The sequence below is a fragment of the Oncorhynchus clarkii genome, chromosome 17, assembly GCF_045791955.1.
Source record: "Oncorhynchus clarkii lewisi isolate Uvic-CL-2024 chromosome 17, UVic_Ocla_1.0, whole genome shotgun sequence".
Taxonomy (NCBI): domain Eukaryota; kingdom Metazoa; phylum Chordata; class Actinopteri; order Salmoniformes; family Salmonidae; genus Oncorhynchus; species Oncorhynchus clarkii.
Genome location: NC_092163.1, coordinates 22,002,947 through 22,022,199, shown reverse-complemented (window position 1 = coordinate 22,022,199; position 19,253 = coordinate 22,002,947). Strand labels below are relative to the sequence as shown.

At 41.2% G+C, this 19,253-nt stretch overlaps 1 protein-coding gene across 1 annotated transcript in view; it reads right to left on the bottom strand.

The window, feature by feature from the left end:
* LOC139370528 (zinc finger protein 431-like) overlaps nt 1-18,368 on the bottom strand; it is a 43,541-nt gene extending 25,173 nt beyond the window's left edge. The window contains exons 1-3 of the mRNA XM_071110077.1: nt 17,740-18,368; nt 16,733-16,926; nt 16,249-16,417 (exon numbers count right to left, since the gene is read on the bottom strand). Of these exons, the coding sequence (XP_070966178.1) occupies nt 16,249-16,417; nt 16,733-16,926; nt 17,740-18,124 (748 nt within the window). The 5' untranslated portion in view covers nt 18,125-18,368. The remainder of the gene's footprint in view (nt 1-16,248; nt 16,418-16,732; nt 16,927-17,739) is intronic.
* Nucleotides 18,369-19,253: the final 885 nt, after the last annotated feature.

Sequence of the window (19,253 nt, the reverse complement as noted above, 5' to 3'; positions counted from 1 at the left end):
ATATGTAGACACTGGTTTGGTGCTGGATATAATGAATGAAGTTGAAAAGTGGTAGAATTGTCCTTTAACGCCTTCTTTGCTACAGGGAGGGAATCTGATTTAATTGTTCCTCAACTCACACCTCAAACACTTAATTCAGGTTACAGTGGAGTTAGCCTGCCCCGAAAAACTTGACAACGGGTACTTGCATACGGGTAAACATTTGAGATTTGGGCACTGATAAATGCCTAAATTGGCATGCAGTGGCTGTACAGTAACATGCTATACATGACGTCAGAGCTCTGACTCTGCACTTCTCAGCGCTGTATGGGTTTTGACTGACAGCCGTTCTGAACTTGAGCCCCTCGCACGACAAGAAGTTGCCCCCATCCCTCCCACTAATTTGGCAGCTTTTATACACTTTTTGTTGCTTAAGTGAGGGAATTGCTGTAAATTAAGAGGAGTATGTATTTTGAAAGATGAGACGTTGAGGATTATAATAAATATTGCTTTGACGTCATACAAGCAAACCAAACACCCGTGAGTCTAAATATGCACTTCACACTTCCATATCATACAACTCATGTCATAAACACTGAGTGTACAAAACATTAAGGTTAAGGTTGGGTTCTTTCCGTGACAAAGACTGACCAGCTGAATCCAGATGAAAGCCATGATCCTTATTGATGTCACCGGTTAAATCCACTTCAATCAGTGTAGATGTAGGAGAGGAGATTTTTAAGCCTTCAAATCAAATGTTATTTGTCACATGTGCCGAATACAACAGGTGCAGACCTTACCATGAAACAACAATGCAGTTAAGAAAAATAAGTTAAGATTTTTTTTTACTAAATAAACTAAATCAAAACAATTCTAAAGTAACAATAAAATAACAATAACGAAACTGATTCAGAGGGCTTGGGTTAAATGCGGAAGAAACATTTCAGTTGAAGGCATTCAGTTATACAACTGACTAGGTATCCCCCTTTCCCTATATACAGGGGGTACCGGTACCGAGTCAATGTGCGGGGTACAGGTTAGTCGAGCTAATTGAGGTTATATGTAGAGTATCAGTCAAATGTTTGGACACACCTACTCATTCAAGGTTTTTTCATTATTTGTACTATTTTCTACATTTTAGAATAATAGAGAAGACATCAAAACGATGAAATAACACATATGGAATCAAGTAGTAACCAAATAAAGTGTCAAACAAATCAAAATACATTTTATATTTGAGATTCTTCAAAGTAGCCACCCTTTGCCTTGATGAGAGCTTTGCACACTCTTGGTATTCTTCTACCTCGGGTTCAGATCCTCGGAGCTCCCAGCCTCAACAGAACATGAGGCTGCCTGAGAGACCGGCCCATTCAACATCACCAGCTGTCATCATAGGCAGCTCTATGGTGAGAAACATCTCGGTCCCCAAGGCAAAAACTCTGTGCTACCCAGGAGCACGAGTACAGGACATAACAAGGCTGCTTCCGACTGTTCTACCACAGATGCCGGGAGCTGACACTGTCGTAGTCCATGTGGGGGTCAAATGACATCAGAAAGGCTAGCTCGGAACATTTGAAAATTGATTTTAAAGAACCGATTTTAGCATTAAAAGACTTTAAAAAAAATGGCCAATAATTTCAGGTCCAGTACCATCGTTGGGCCGCCGATGTGAAAGATTCAGCAGACTGTTGGCATTAAACATCTGGCTAAAAGACTGTCATAGCTCTGCTGGAGTCACTGTTATTGATAACTTTGACACCTTCTGGAAACAGAAGATACTCTACAGCAGGGGTGTCAAAGTCAAATGGACGGAGGGCCAAATAAAAAAATCAGCTACAAGACGAGGGCCGGACTGTTCGAATGTTCATTGAAAAATTTTTAAATGACGCATATAGTCTAGTGAACCTAATTGAACCTACTGAAAACCTAACAAATATATTACAATATGATCAGATAAATAAAGCAATATTTTCTTATGGCTCTGTCAGTAATCTTTAATTTTCAACAGACACAAAAGACAAATTTCCTTTATATAAATATCCCCATAACATGAACATTAAATGAAAGAAACCGGTATTCAAGGCACCATCAGTAGACTATATTTTCTATTTTAGCAAAAGTGGGCTAAATTTACTTCAAAGAAAAAACAATAATAGCAATTTTCTATCATCCACTCAACTGAAATATTTTTAAAATATAATTGGATTGAAATACAAAAAAATAAAGTGCAAAAATCTATTAATCAAAAACAACACTTTGTTTAAGGAGAAGTAACATGCAGTGAAAACAAATATTAAATTTTAACTTTTAAACTTGAACTGAGTAAAAACTCTAAATATGTGATTGCACAGTAATGTTCACTTGTTTGAGGTTGAGGGTGATACTTGGTGGTGTCCCATCTTTTCCACAAGTTCATCAATGTTCGGGGTAAGGCTCTGAGCTGAAGAAATCCTCAGAATTGAGTGGAGGTGTTCAGCAGTAAGTCGACTTCTGTGTGATGTTTTGTTCAGGTTCATCAAAGAAAACAGTTGTTCACACAGGTATGTGCTGCCAAACATAGACAACGTTTGAGCAGCCTGGATGCGCAGCTGGGGCATTGTGCCGGGGAGGAAACGGGCGAACTCCGCAGCACCCACTGCCGCATATTTTGCCCTCAGTGCATCATTGCATTGGAGGTCAATCAACTCCATTTGGAGGTTTGGTGGTGAGCTTTCCACGTCAACAGCAAATGGGTTACCGAGCAGTTCCAACCTGCTTTTTTGTGCTTCAAAGTCAGCAAATCGGCGTCGAAAGTCAGCGGCAAGCATACCTATTTTATCAGCCAACTGTGTGCTCGGGAACGCACTGGTAGAGAGCTTCTCTTTCATGGTCTGGCAGCTGGGAAAGTGGCTCAAATTTTCTTTCCGCATCTGCGTCTCCCACAGAGTCAGTTTGGTTTTAAATGCCTTCACTGTACTGTACATATCAGAGATGACACGATCCCGACCCTGCAGCTGCAAGTTTATTGCATTCAGATGACTCGTAATGTCACACAGAAAAGCCATTTCACACAGAAACATTTCGTCTCGGAGTTGTGTTGTGTCTTTCCCTTTGCTGTCCAAGAACAGACAAATCTCCTCACGAAGCTCGAAACATCTTTGAAGCACCTTTCCCTGGCTTAGCCATCGCACCTCTGTGTGATAAGGCAAATCACCATGCTCCGTTTCTAACTCCGTCAGAAATGCCTTGAACTGGCGGTGATTCAAACCTTTGGCTCTGATAAAGTTAACTGTGCGCGTGATGATGCTCATTACATGCTCCATTTTCAAGGCTTTACCGCACAACGCTTCCTGGTGTATGATACAATGATAAGCTGTCAGCTCACCTGTCGCGTTTTCCTCTTGCATCTTTTCCCGTATCTTCGCCACCAGTCCGCTCCTGTGTCCACACATCGCAGGTGCTCCGTCGGTTGTCAAACCCACGAGTTTTTCCCAAGGCAGCTCCATCTCATTTACACATCTTGACACCTCTTCATACAAATCATGCCCCGTAGTTGTGCCATGCATAGGACGTAAAGCCAAAAACTCCTCTGTCACGCTTAGGTTGGAGTCCACTCCGCGGATGAAAATTGACAACTGGGCAATGTCAGAAATGTCGGTGCTCTCATCCACAGCCAAGGAATATGCAATAAAATCTTTTCCCTTTTTCACAAGCTGCTCTTTTAGATTGATGGACAACTGGTCTACTCTCTCGGCAATGGTGTTTCTGCTCAGACTCACATTTAAAAAGAGTTGCCTTTTTTCTGGGCAAACTTCGTCACAAACTTTAATCATGCAGTTTTTGATGAAATCCCCCTCCGTAAATGGCCGGGCTGATTTAGCGATCTCTTCTGCCAAAATAAAACTGGCCTTGACAGCAGCCTGGCCTTGTGATTTGGCTTTTTTGAACAGAGCCTGTCGAGATTTGAGGCCTCGTTTTAATTCCTCTGCCTTTTGTAGCCTTTGTTCCATGTCCATATTCTTGTTTTTGTCCGCGTGTTTCGTTTCATAATGTCGTCTCAGATTATACTCTTTCAGTACCGCCACACTTTCTCCACACAGAAGACACACAGGTTTTCCAGCTACCTTCGTGAACATATACTCCGACTCCCACCTTGTTTGAAACCCCCGGTTCTCAGTATCCACCTTCCGTTTTGCCATTTTTGATGGGTATCTGAAAGTTAATTTTACTGTGATGCTGACGACTGCTGTGCCAATAAATATTGAAATGAAGCAGCCTACTGCTCGGTGCGTCACCTTTGCATTGTGGGAAATGTAGTATTGGTGCGTGTAAAAGATCTGCGGGCTGCCGGCTTGCTGCGGGCCGGTTCCAATAATAAATCAAGATCATCCCAGGGGCCGTAAAAAACCTTCTTGCGGGCCGGATGTGGCCCGCGGGCCTTGACTCTGACATATGTGCTCTACAGGATACTCTCTCCTCTTGGCTCCTGGACTCTGTCCACGCATTTCAAGGCTGCGTTGAAACAATGACTGGTAAATTATCCAAAACCAGTTAAGTTAATCTCTACCATTATGACAATGAGTCGTCATAATGCTGCATCAAATGTACATGATCTTAGGGGCATTGGCAAACACAATGTAAGTCATTTAATTTATGTACCCCTAATTGCACCAAATACATCTGTTTATCCTACAGCTATTGTATGCAGTAATCATGACCCTATAAACCAGAGTTACACTGTTAGCACTGAGGCGGTGTGCAATAGTAGGAAGACCCCTTTATGCAGCTCACCCTGCACTATCAGCTCCAATGTAAATAACATGAGTAAGTCTACCTCTGATAAGCTTCACATTAAAGCATTAAAAACAATCAAGCAACCCAGAAAAGTGCTGAAAAAATAGCCCATATAACATATGTAGCCTAAGAAACAAGATCCATGAAGACAATAACTTGCTTGTAACAGATGACATTCATATTCTGACAATCTCTGAAACTCACTTAGATATACCTTTGATGATACAGTGGTAGCAATACATGGTTATAACATCTACCGAAAATACAGAAATGCCAACGGAGGCGGTGTTGCTGTCTATGTTCAGAACCACATTCCTGTAAAGCTTAGAGACAATCTAATGTTAAATACTGTTGAAGTAATATGGCTACAGGTTCATCTGCCTCACCTAAAGCCCATTCTGGTGGGAAGCTGCTATAGACCACCAAGTGCTAACAATCAGTATCTGTATAATATGTGTCAAATGCTTGATAATGTATGTGATATCAACTGAGAAGTATATTTTCTGGGTGATTTAAATATTGACTGGCTATCATCAAGCTGCCCAATCAAGAAAAAACGTCAAACTGTAACCAATGCCTGCAACCTGGATCAGGTTGTCAGTCAACCTACCAGGGTAGTTACAAACAGCACAGGAATTAAATCATCAACATGTATTGATCACATCTTTCCTAATATGGCAGATATTTGCTTTAAAGCAGTATCCAAATCCATAGGATGTAGTGATCACAATATAATAGCCATATCTAGGAAAAAAATTTTTCTAGGAAAAAGTTCCAACGGCTGGGCCTAATATAGTGTATAAGAGGTCATACAATAAGTTTTGTAGTGATTCATATGTTGATGATGTAAAGAATATTTGCTGGTCTGTGGTGTGTAATGACGAGCAACCAGACGCTGCACTTGACGCATTTATGAAACTACTTATTCCAGTTACTAATAAGCACGCACCCATTAAGAAAATGAGTGTAAAAACGGTTTAATCCCCTTGGATTGATGAGGAATTTAAAAAATTGTATGGTTGAGAGGGATGAGGCAAAAGGTATGGAAATTAAGTCTGGCAGCCAAACTGATTGGCAAACGTACTGCAAATTAAGAAATCATGAGACTAAACGAAATAAAAAGAAACTACACTAACAAAGATAAATTATATAAAGGATGATAGAAAAAAGCTTTGGGGCACCTTAAATTAAATTTTGAATCAGATGGCTCATTCGTCACAAAGCCCACTGATATTGCAAACTACTTTAATGCCGTTTTCATTGGCAAGATAAGCAAACGTAGGGATGACATGCCAGCAACAAACGCTGACACTACACATCTAAGTATATCGGACCAAATAATGAAAGACAAGAATTGTACTTCTGAATTCCATAAAGTCAGTGTGGAAGAGGTGAAAAAATGATTGTTGTCTATCAACAATGACAAGCCACCGGGGTCTGATAATCTGGATGGAAAATTATTGAGGATAATAGCAGATGATATTGCCACTCTTATTTTCCACATCTTCAATTTAAGCCTACTTGAGACCGTGAGCCCTCAGGCCTGGGGGGAAGCTAAAGTCTTTCCGCTACCCAAGAATAGTAAAGCCCCCTTTACTGGCTCAAACACCCGACCAATCAGCCTGTTATCAACCCCTAGTAAACTAGTGTTTGACCAGATACAATGCTATTTCACAGTAAACAAATTGACAACAGAATTTCAGCATGCTTATAGGGAAGGACACTCGACAAGCACGGCACTTACACAAATGATGACTGGCTGAGAGAAATTGACGATAAAATGATTGTGGCGGGTGTCTTGTCAGACTTCAGTGCAGCTTTTGTCATTATCAATCATAGTCTGCTGCTGGAAAAACGTATGCGTTATGGCTTTACACCCCCTTTACACCCCCCTATAATGTGGATAAAGAGTTACTTGTCTAACAGAACACAGAGGGTGTTCTTTAATGGAAGCCTCTCAAATATAATCCAGTTAGAATTACCACGGGTAGCTGTTTAGGCCCCTTGCTCTTTTCAATTTTTACTAACGACATGCCACTGACTTTGAGTAAAGCCATAATGTCTATGTATGCGGATGACTCAACACTATACACATCAGCTACTACAGCAACTGAAATGACTGCAACACTCAACAAAGAGCTGCAGTTAGTTTCAGAGTGGGTGGCAAGGAATAAGTTAGCCCTAAATATTTCCAAAACTAAAGTATTGTATTTGGAAATAAACCCTAAACCTCAACTAAATATTGTACTAAATAATGTGGAAATTGAGCAAGTTGATATGACTAAACTGCTTGAAGTAACATTAGATTGTAAACTATCATGGTCAAAACATATTGATGCAGTAGTAGCTAAGATGAGGAGAAGTCTGTCTATAATAAAGCGATGCTCTGCCTTCTTAACAACACTATCAACAAGGCAGGTCCTACAGGCCCTAGTTTTGTCGCACCTTGACTACTGTTCGGCCGTGTGGTCAGGTGCCACAAAAAAGGACTTAGGAAAATTGCAATTGGCCCAGAACAGGGCAGCACGGCTGGCCCTTGGATGTACACAGAGAGCTAACATTAATAATATGCATGTCAATCTCTCATGGCTGAAAGTGGAGTAGAGATTGTCTTCATCACTACTTTTATTTATGAGAGGTATTGACATGTTGAATGCACCGAGCTGTCTGTCTAAACTACTGGCACACAGGTTGGACACACATAAATACCCCACAAGACATGTCACAAGAGGTCTCTTCTAGAGGTCGACCGATTAATCAGAATGGCCGATTAAATAACAATCGGAAATCGGTATTTTTGGACACCGATTTGGCCGATTTAAAATAAATAAAAAATGTACACCTCTATTTAACTAGGCAAGTCAGTTAAGAACACATTTTTATTTTCAATGACGGCCTAGGAACGGTGGGTTAACTGCCTTGTTCAGGGGCAGAACGACAGATTTTTACCTTGTCAGCTAGGGGATTCAATCTTGCAACCTTAGTTAACTAGTCCAACGCTCTAACCACCTGCCTCTCATTGCACTCCCTGAGGAGCCTACCTGTTACGCAAATGCAGTAAGAAGCCAAGGTAAGTTGCAAGCTAGCATTAAACTTATCTTATAAAAAACAATCAATCAATCATAATCACTAGTTAACTACACATGGTTGATGATATTACTAGTTTATCTAGCGTGTCCTGCGTTGCATATAATCGATGCGGTGCGCATTCGCGGAAAAAGGACTGTCGTTGCACCAATGTGTACCTAACCATAAACATCAATGCCTTTCTTAAAATCAATACACAGAAATCTATATTTTTAAACCTGCATATTTAGCTCAAATACAGTGCCTTGCGAAAGTATTCGGCCCCCTTGAACTTTGCGACCTTTTGCCACATTTCAGGCTTCAACCATAAAGATATAAAACTGTATTTTTTTGTGAAGAATCAACAACAAGTGGGACACAATCATGAAGTGGAACGACATTTATTGGATATTTCAAACTTTTTTAACAAATCAAAAACTGAAAAATTGGGCGTGCAAAATTATTCAGCCCCTTTACTTTCAGTGCAGCAAACTCTCTCCAGAAGTTCAGTGAGGATCTCTGAATGATCCAATGTTGACCTAAATGACTAATGATGATAAATACAATCCACCTGTGTGTAATCAAGTCTCCGTATAAATGCACCTGCCCTGTGATAGTCTCAGAGGTCCGTTAAAAGCGCAGAGAGCATCATGAAGAACAAGGAACACACCAGGCAGGTCCGAGATACTGTTGTGAAGAAGTTTAAAGCCGGATTTGGATACAAAAAGATTTCCCAAGCTTTAAACATCCCAAGGAGCACTGTGCAAGCGATAATATTGAAATGGAAGGAGTATCAGACCACTGCAAATCTACCAAGACCTGGCCGTCCCTCTAAACTTTCAGCTCATACAAGGAGAAGACTGATCAGAGATGCAGCCAAGAGGCCCATGATCACTCTGGATGAACTGCAGAGATCTACAGCTGAGGTGGGAGACTCTGTCCATAGGAAAACAATCAGTCGTATATTGCACAAATCTGGCCTTTATGGAAGAGTGGCAAGAAGAAAGCCATTTCTTAAAGATATCCATAAAAAGTGTTGGTTAAAGTTTGCCACAAGCCACCTGGGAGACACACCAAACATGTGGAAGAAGGTGCTCTGGTCAGATGAAACCAAAATTGAACTTTTTGGCAACAATGCAAAACGTTATGTTTGGCGTAAAAGCAACACAGCTCATCACACTGAACACACCATCCACACTGTCAAACATGGTGGTGGCAGCATCATGGTTTGGGCCTGCTTTTCTTCAGCAGGGACAGGGAAGATGGTTAAAATTGATGGGAAGATGGATGGAGCCAAATACAGGACCATTCTGGAAGAAAACCTGATGGAGTCTGCAAAAGACCTGAGACTGGGACGGAGATTTGTCTTCCAACAAGACAATGATCCAAAACATAAAGCAAAATCTACAATGGAATGGTTCAAAAATAAACATATCCAGGTGTTAGAATGGCCAAGTCAAAGTCCAGACCTGAATCCAATCGAGAATCTGTGGAAAGAACTGAAAACTGCTGTTCACAAATGCTCTCCATCCAACCTCACTGAGCTCGAGCTGTTTTGCAAGGAGGAATGGGAAAAAATTTCAGTCTCTCGATGTTCAAAACTGAGAGAGACATACCCCAAGCGACTTACAGCTGTAATCGCAGCAAAAGGTGGCGCTACAAAGTATTAACTTAAGGGGGCTGAATAATTTTGCACGCCCAATTTTTCAGTTTTTGATTTGTTAAAAAAGTTTGAAATATCCAATAAATGTCGTTCCACTTCATGATTGTGTCCCACTTGTTGTTGATTCTTCACAAAAAAATACAGTTTTATATCTATGTTTGAAGCCTGAAATGTGGCAAAAGGTCGCAAAGTTCAAGGGGGCCGAATACTTTCACAAGGCACTGTAAATCCAGGTTAGCAGGCAATATTAACCAGGTGAAATTGTGTCACTTCTCTTGCGTTCATTGCACGCAGAGTCAGGGTATATGCGATAATAATAAATGTTTTGTTTTCGAAATTATAGTTTCCGGATTCGACCACATTACTTTTGTGCATTTTGCCAGCAGCTCTTCACTGTGCTTCAAGCATTGCGCTGTTTATGACTTCAAGCCTATCAACCCCCGAGATTAGGAAATGGCTAGATAGTTAGCGGGGTGCGCGCTAATAGCGTTTCAAATGTTTCTCGCTCTGAGACTGGGAGTAGTTGTTCCCCTTGCTCTGCATGGGTAACGCTGCTTCGAGGGTGGCTGTTGTCGATGTGTTCCTCGTTCGAGCCCAGGTAGTGTAGGAGCGAACCATTAAGGAGAGCAAAAGCATTAAATATAAATAGGTCTAGTTGCCAGGCTGAAGTAGCAAGGACATGCACATTAAGAGAAGATGACACCCAGGCCATATGACAACCAGACCTGACGTACATTTATGACAGCTGGACGTACTATGGTCAGCAGGATACAGGAAGAAAGATGGAAGCAAGATAACTGATGACTAACACGTGAAACATAAGCATGCATTGGATACATTATTTTTAGGACGTCAAAAGGGTTCTACCATCGTTATAACCTAACCAAAAGCAGATATGAGCGTTAGTGGGCGTGAACTACCTCTGAGATGTGAAGAAAATAGTGGATAGGTCAAGGGAAGCTATTTTCATATAGAGGAAGGGGACTCTATACGTTATACAAAGACAGAATCCTATAAAGGCAGGACTCTGTAATATGAGAATTTGGTCTCTTTCCATGGAGGGGCTCGGCCCTGTTATGTTTGTGATAGGGTCCTTCCATGGAAGGGCTCAGTTTTGCTACTTTGTATTAAAGTGTATATTGAATTCACAAGTTCTTGTAAGAGTGTTATATTTCTGAGACGATTCTCCATGACAGTAGGAGCGAGGAGAGGGACGGAAGCTATACTGTTACACTGGCAATACTAAAGTGCCTATAAGAACATCCAATAGTCAAAGGTATATTGAATACAAATGGTATAGAGAGAAATAGTCCTATAAATACTATATTAACTACAACCTAAAACCTCTTACCTTGGAATATTGAAGTCTCATGTTAATAAAAGCTTATTTTGGCCCTCCATTAATCGGTATCGGCGTTGAAAAATCCTAATCGGCCGACCTCTAGTCTCTTCACAGTCCCCAAGTTCAGAACAGACTATGGGAGGCACACAGTACTACATAGAATTCCATGTAGTCATGGCTCTATCTACACCAAGTAACTGATGCAAGCAGCAAAATTAGATTTAAAAAAACAGATTAAAAAACACCTTATGGAACAGCAGGGACTGTGAATCAACACAAACATTGGCACAGACATATATACACACACACACTATAAATACACATGGATGTAGTACTGTAGATATGTGGTAGTGGTGAAGTAGGGAACTGGGGGCACACAGTGTGTTGTGAAATCTGTGAATGTATTGTAATGATTTTAAAATTGTATAAACTGCCTTAATTTTGCTGGACCCCAGGAAGAGCAGCTGCTGCCTAATGGGGATCCATAATAAATAAACATACAAAATGAGGTAGTCAACTGGAATGCATTTCAATTAAGAGGTGTGCCTTGTTAAAAGTTAATTTGTGGAATTTCTTTCCTTCTTAATGCGTTTGAGCCAATCAGTTGTACTGTGACAAGGTAGGGGTAGTATACAGAATATAGCCCTATTTGGTAAAAGACCAAGTCCATATTATGTCCAGAACAGTACAGAATCAAGAAATGGTCCACCACCCAAAGGACATCCAGCCAACTTGACACAACTGTGGGAAGCATTGGAGTCAACATAGGCCAGCATCCCTGTGGAACACTTTCAACACCTTGTAGAGTCCATGCCCCAACAAATTGACGCTGTTCTGAGGGCAAAACGGAGTGTAACTCAATATTAGGAAGGTGTACCTAATGTTTTGTACACTCAGTGTACAGTGTCAACGTTTAGGATCACTATGTTTGTTGTACAGTTACAAGATGTCATACTCTGGGTAGTTCTTAAAAAAAAATTAAAAAATTAAGCTAAACGTTCTGATCTGTTGCATCAGCCTCATTACGTAGTTTTTTTTAAAGCTAATGGTTGTATTAATTTGAGCTCTATCACATCCCACAACTGTCCCAGACTATGTTTGGAATATTTATTTCTTGCACAGAATAGGTCAACTCTTGTACTATGGGGGACAGTAGATTGACATAGGTTAGTGCTGTTGCTGTTCGTTAGGCCTACTCATCTTGTTGGCTGACGAAAGGTAAATGTGGACAGTTCTTCCAATTTCTTCAATATGCACCTCGAAATAGGATAAGGACGCGTGCAGTTGCGTCCCCGATAGACACATTGGGGACGCAACTGCAAGTGTCCTTATCCTATGCACGCGTTCTTATCCTATTACAAGTGTCTTCACTTGTAGCCTGTGAGAAAGACCCGATCACGTGATGGAGAGCCATTTGAGTGAGATGATAGATGCTTCGGAGCAGGCAGCACTCAGGGAAAGGGCTGCAAATGTGATTTTTTTAGGGTGTATTATGGCCACACAAAGGGGGTGCCGCCGGGAAATTCAAGGCATTATCAAATGCTTGTCAAATTGTGAATGAGGGACTGATGAAGTGTGTAGAAAGAAAGCAGAGCCCATGCCTTTCAGGCAACTTTTTTCAAATCATCATTAGAGTCACATCATGCAACCTGACAATGTATTAAACATCTAAACATATAGCCCAATGTTTGTAGAACAACTAAAGTTACATTAATAACACTAAATTAAGCATATAAGAGTACCTATTTATTTGTTAACTGCTCAACACAGAATAGCCACATGTGCACACTCCCTCAAATTGTTTGGAGAAAATATCCCTTCTATATTATTCAGCTTTGTTCAATTGTATTCTTCACACTATAAAATAATGCCATGGAATTCTAAGCAAATCTTATCTGCTAAATGAACTAGTGTAGCCCACAGCCATATGTTAGGTCCTGATCTGGCTATGCCATAAGGACAACTCTGTTCTTCTGAAGTAGAATACATTTTCTTCATATCATGTTTAGACCAGTATAAAATAAAATCATGGATTTATTGTGAAGGTGTAGGCTATATTACATGGATTTATTGTGAAGGTGTAGGCTATATTATTGTGCTGCTAGGCGACCTAAACTGGAACATGCTTAACACCCCAGCCATCCTACAATCTAAACTTGATGCCCTCAACCTCACACAAATTATCAATGAACCTACCAGGTACCTCCCCAAAGCCTTAAACACGGGCACCCTCATAGATATCATCCTAACCAACTTGCCCTCTAAATACACCTCTGCTGTTTTCAACCAAGATCTCAGCGATCACTGCCTCATTGCCTGCATCCGTAATGGGTCAGCGGTCAAACGACCTCCACTCATCACTGTAAAACGCTCCCTGAAACACTTCAGCGAGCAGGCCTTTCTAATCGACCTGGCCGGGGTATCCTGGAAGGATATTGATCTCATCCCGTCAGTAGAGGATGCCTGGATATTTTTTTTAAATGCCTTCCTAACCATCTTAAATAAACATGCCCCATTCAAGAAATTTAGAACCAGGAACAGATATAGCCCTTGGTTCTCCCCAGACCTGACTGCCCTTAACCAACACAAAAACATCCTATGGCGTTCTGCATTAGCATCGAACAGCCCCCGTGATATGCAGCTGTTCAGGGAAGCTAGAAACCATTATACACAGGCAGTTAGAAAAGCCAAGGCTAGCTTTTTCAAGCAGAAATTTGCTTCCTGCAACACTAACTCAAAAAAGTTCTGGGACACTGTAAAGTCCATGGAGAATAAGAACACCTCCTCCCAGCTGCCCACTGCACTGAAGATAGGAAACACTGTCACCACTGATAAATCCACCATAATTGAGAATTTCAATAAGCATTTTTCTACGGCTGGCCATGCTTTCCACCTGGCTACTCCTACCCCGGTCAACAGCACTGCACCCCCCACAACAACTCGCCCAAGCCTTCCCCATTTCTCCTTCTCCCAAATCTGCTCAGCTGATGTTCTGAATGAGCTGCAAAATCTGGACCCCTACAAATCAGCCGGGCTAGACAATCTGGACCCTTTCTTTCTAAAATGATCTGCCAAAATTGTTGCCACCCCTATTACTAGCCTGTTCAACCTCTCTTTCGTGTCGTCTGAGATTCCCAAAGATTGGAAAGCAGCTGCGGTCATCCCCCTCTTCAAAGGGGGTGACACGCTTGACCCAAACTGCTACAGACCTATATATATCCTACCATGCCTTTCTAAGGTCTTCGAAAGCCAAGTCAACAAACAGATTACCGACCATTTCGAATCTCACCATACCTTCTCTGCTATGCAATCTGGTTTCAGAGCTGGTCATGGGTGCACCTCAGCCACGCTCAAGGTCCTAAATGATATCTTAACCGCCATCGATAAGAAACATTACTGTGCAGCCGTATTCATTGATCTGGCCAAGGCTTTTGACTCTGTCAATCACTACATCCTCATCGGCAGACTCGATAGCCTTGGTTTCTCAAATGATTGCCTCGCCTGGTTCACCAACTACTTCTCTGATAGAGTTCAGTGTGTCAAATCGGAGGGTCTGCTGTCCGGACCTCTGGCAGTCTCTATGGGGGTGCCACAGGGTTCAATTCTTGGACCGACTCTCTTCTCTGTATACATCAATGAGGTCGCTCTTGCTGCTGGTGAGTCTCTGATCCACCTCTACGCAGACGACACCATTCTGTATACTTCTGGCCCTTCTTTGGACACTGTGTTAACAACCCTCCAGGCAAGCTTCAATGCCATACAACTCTCCTTCCGTGGCCTCCAATTGCTCTTAAATACAAGTAAAACTAAATGCATGAAATGCATGTTCTTCAACCGATCGCTACTTGTACCTACCCGCCTGTCCAACATTACTACTCTGGGCGGCTCTGACTTAGAATACGTGGACAACTACAAATACTTAGGTGTCTGGTTAGACTGTAAACTCTCCTTCCAGACCCATATCAAACATCTCCAATCCAAAGTTAAATCTAGAATTGGCTTCCTATTTCGCAACAAAGCATCCTTCACTCATGCTGCCAAGCATACCCTTGTAAAACTGACCATCCTACCAATCCTCGACTTTGGCGATGTCATTTACAAAATAGCCTCCAATACCCTACTCAACAAATTGGATGCAGTCTATCACAGTGCAATCCGTTTTGTCACCAAAGCCCCATATACTACCCACCATTGCGACCTGTACGCTCTCGTTGGCTGGCCCTCGCTTCATACTCGTCGCCAAACCCACTGGCTCCATGTCATCTACAAGACCCTGCTAGGTAAAGTCCCCCCTTATCTCAGCTCGCTGGTCACCATTGCATCTCCCACCTGTAGCACACGCTCCAGCAGGTATATCTCTCTAGTCACCCCCAAAACCAATTCTTTCTTTGGCCGCCTCTCCTTCCAGTTCTCTGCTGCCAATGACTGGAACGAACTACAAAATTCTCTGAAACTGGAAACACTTATCTCCCTCACTAGCTTTAAGCACCAACTGTCAGAGCAGCTCACAGATTACTGCACCTGTACATAGCCCACCTATAATTTAGCCCAAACAACTACCTCTTTCCCTACTGTATTTTATTAATTAATTTATTTTGCTCCTTTGCACCCCATTATTTTTATTTCTACTTTGCACATTCTCCCATTGCAAATCTACCATTCCAGTGTTTTACTTGCTATATTGTATTTACTTTGCCACCATGGCCTTTTTGCCTTTACCTCCCTTATCTCACCTAATTTGCTCACATCGTATATAGACTTGTTTATATTGTATTATTGACTGTATGTTTGTTTTACTTCATGTGTAACTCTGTGTCGTTGTATGTGTCGAACTGCTTTGCTTTATCTTGGCCAGGTCGCAATTGTAAATGAGAACTTGTTCTCAACTTGCCTACCTGGTTAAATAAAGGTGAAATAAAAATAAAAAATAAAAATATATTACATGGATTTATTGTGATGGTGTAGGCTATATTACATGGATTTATTGTGAAGTTGTAGGCTATATTACATTGATTTATTGTGAAGGTGTAGGCTATATTACATGGATTTATTGTGATGGTGTAGGCTATATTACATGGATTTATTCGACTTTTTAAAATGTAGATGTTCCAAAGTTCTGCATCAGTGGCTTGTAGGCTGTGTGTGGAAGCCAGACGATGCTAAATGTGTTTAAGATTAATTAACGGTCAATTACTGTGAGACCGACAGTTATTTGCTTGACAATCACCGGCTGACTAAATTTCGAGACCATCACAGCCCTACACGAGACCAAAACGGTTGCACTGTATAGCCCTGACAGATGAGCTGCTAATCAACACTAAATAGCTATGTTTTGCAAATATGGGTCAATAAATAAATATTGATCAATTAGTGAACTGTTACAGAAGAAGACTGGAGTCTTATCCACACACACCATTATTCTTACCTGATGACATTGAATCTGAATCTCCCTTTTCATCTCCTTCTCTCGCAGTTCCACTCAGCCCTGGTGTTTTCCTGCAATCGACCAGCCACACAGACACCCTCTTCAGACCCCACAGTGAGGCACGACCTGGGGACTCCGGGAGAGGGGAGGGGGGTGGGAAAGACGTGTCCTGGAAAACACATATGTGTAAATAATGACAGAATCAATTTAGGGTGGGAAACTCTCCTACATGTCATAGAAATTTGAATTCTCAAAAGTCTCAGCAGTCTTTCTTTGACTCCTCTCATTCTCTGGACCTCCTTCCCAAATTGTATTGGAAGAGAAAGTCCAATCAGAATCACCTTTATTTGCCAAGTACATTTACATATATAGGACATTTGGAGGAACCTCAAATATTCTCCTCTAATGTATTCAAAGAAGGAGGTTGAAGAATCAAGGAAGGACTGTTGAGAACCAAAACACTCAGTGACTGGGAAATACTTACCTCCAGCGGGTTGCTAGGAAACCAATCCTTGTCCTCCATGTCCCATTCTTCATTGCAGTGAATAACATTGCCATCATCATCAACAGTCTGGCTGGGACTCATGGGAGCCACACTATATTCTTCCTGTATCTTTCTGATGTCCTGTTTCACTATACAGCCCTGGGAGGGCCAGAAAACAGCATTTTGCCTAGGTTCTGTAAAGAGAAGAGTTCAACTATTGGTTAAAACAAAGGGTGTAGCTGGCTTTCTACCTAATTCCAGGCATATCACTCTCTAAATCCTAGAACCTTCAGTCGGAGAGCGAACTCTGAATACAAACTAAACTAAAATGAAAAGGAAAAAAACGGAGGTCAGTAGAATGCCTCCACAACTGTTTTTAAGACAATACCAAAGATTTGTATAACTAACCCAAGATACACCACAGTCTGTTGTTTCCAAAGGGATCAAATTAAGCATACTGGGCAGAACAAACATACATTTTGCCATTATGGCACCCCTACTTTGTGAAGTGTGTGTGTGTGTACAATAACTCAAATCTCTTCTAAACACCAGCATTTTTTTTTACTTTAGCAAAGGTTAAAGTCTACAAAACGTACCAACCACTCTGTTCATATCATATTCCTTGTTTTGTGATTAAAGGTTCCGTAGATTTAGAAAATTAGCTGAATGTCGTCCCAGTTCCATCTCACTCCATACTCTCCCACTGCTGGACACTGGGCTTCCTTCCTCTCCTCAACATATTTGATGGGGAATAGGGAATGGAAATTCCAACCGGATGCTTCAGATTTATACATCCCGTAAAACATCTGGCTCGTTGATCTATAGTCATGGCTAGATGGGATACAGCTTTTGTCAGGTTTAGGTTGTTTTTTTTTTTGGGGGGGGGGGGGGGGGGGGGGGCATTTTAGCTAACCTTAACCTGCTGCACAAGTTCTCCTAAACCTGCTACGAAAAATCTGTAAAATCCCTTCTAGACAAAACCTTGTTCTATCTGTGACAAAACTCACTGGTGTCTTCAGTCTCCCCTCCTGCCTCCTCTTTCAGTTCCAAAACGTCTTCCTCCTCCTTTATTGAGATAGCCATCTCTTCCTCTTTCATTATACAATATTCTTCTTCTTCTTCTTTCAATGTGATAGTCTCCTCTTTCATTCTGAATTCGTCTACTTCCTCTTTCACTACAAAAGGTCCTTTCTCTTCGTTCACCATAACAGCCCCCTCTTCTTCTTTCAATGTGATAGCCTCCTCTTTCTCCTTCGTCGTTCTGAAAGCTTCTTCCTCTCCTTTTACTGTATCCCCGTCTTCTTCTTTTACGACAATGTTCAGCCCCAGAGGTTCTTTCTCTGTCCAGCAGACCTCTTTTTCAGCAGCGGGGGAGAAGCTTTGTGAGCTCATTGTCGGGGATGTTAGCTAGCTAGCATGAGCGACTGCCCTGGTGCTAGGCTCAGTATCAATCTTAAATTGCAAATTCCGTTTAAATCAACTAGTACATACGTTATCCGAATTGGGTTTGAAACACTACTATTCATGTAAAAAAAAATGGTCTAAAGTGATGCAATGGGTCGGTTTTATGTTGGCTAACAAGCTACCGGTACAGAGATGGCTGATTCAGTAGCCGTGTTGTTGTTGAAGAAGCGTCTTCTTCTACTTCTTCTACTTCTATCAGCAGCACAAACGATGACGTCCTGTTTGTATGGTAATGAGGAAATCTTCTAAATAGAACCGCGCATTTCAAAACATTGCAATGTGAATAGCTCATTCACTGATATTTGAAGTGCAATGAGTCGTTCATGAAAACAAATGAAAAACATGGTTTTAAAAAACTTTTTTTAATACCAATAATTCAAATTTTAAAAAAAATACAATGTTGACACTGGTATGTTGAGAATATTCAGCTGTAGAGAGAAATGTTGTACCTGTCTCAGCTAAAATGGGGTGGGAAATACTCAGTAGGGACTCCAAATGGTCCAAATGGTTCGTTTTGGAGGGGGTCTTTGTCGCACGACCTCCTGCTGGCTTTTCACTCTGCACCATCTACAGTTGAAGTAGGAAGTTTACATACACCTTAGCCAAATACATTTAACCTCAGTATTTCACAATTCCTGACATTTAAATATTGTAAAAATTCCCTGTCTTCAGTCAGTTAGGATCACCACTTTATTTTAAGAATGTGAAATGTCAAAATAATAGGAAAGAGAATGATTTATTTCAGCTTTTATTTCTTTCATCGCATCCCCAGTGGGTCAGAAGTTTACATACACTCAATTAGGATTTGGTAGCATTGCCTTTAAATTGTTTAACTTGGGTCAAGGGTTTTGGGTAGCCTTCCACAAGCTAAGGTGTATGTAAACTTCCGACTTCAACTGTATACATATAAAAGGGCTCGGGGACGGGGCAGTTGAAGCCTTTTGCCTTTTGGTACGCCATCGTAAATAAGAATTTGTTCTTAACTGACTTGCCCAGTTAAATAAAGGTTAAATAAATCAAATAAATAAAAATAGACTAGGTAATGGTACTCCTTATA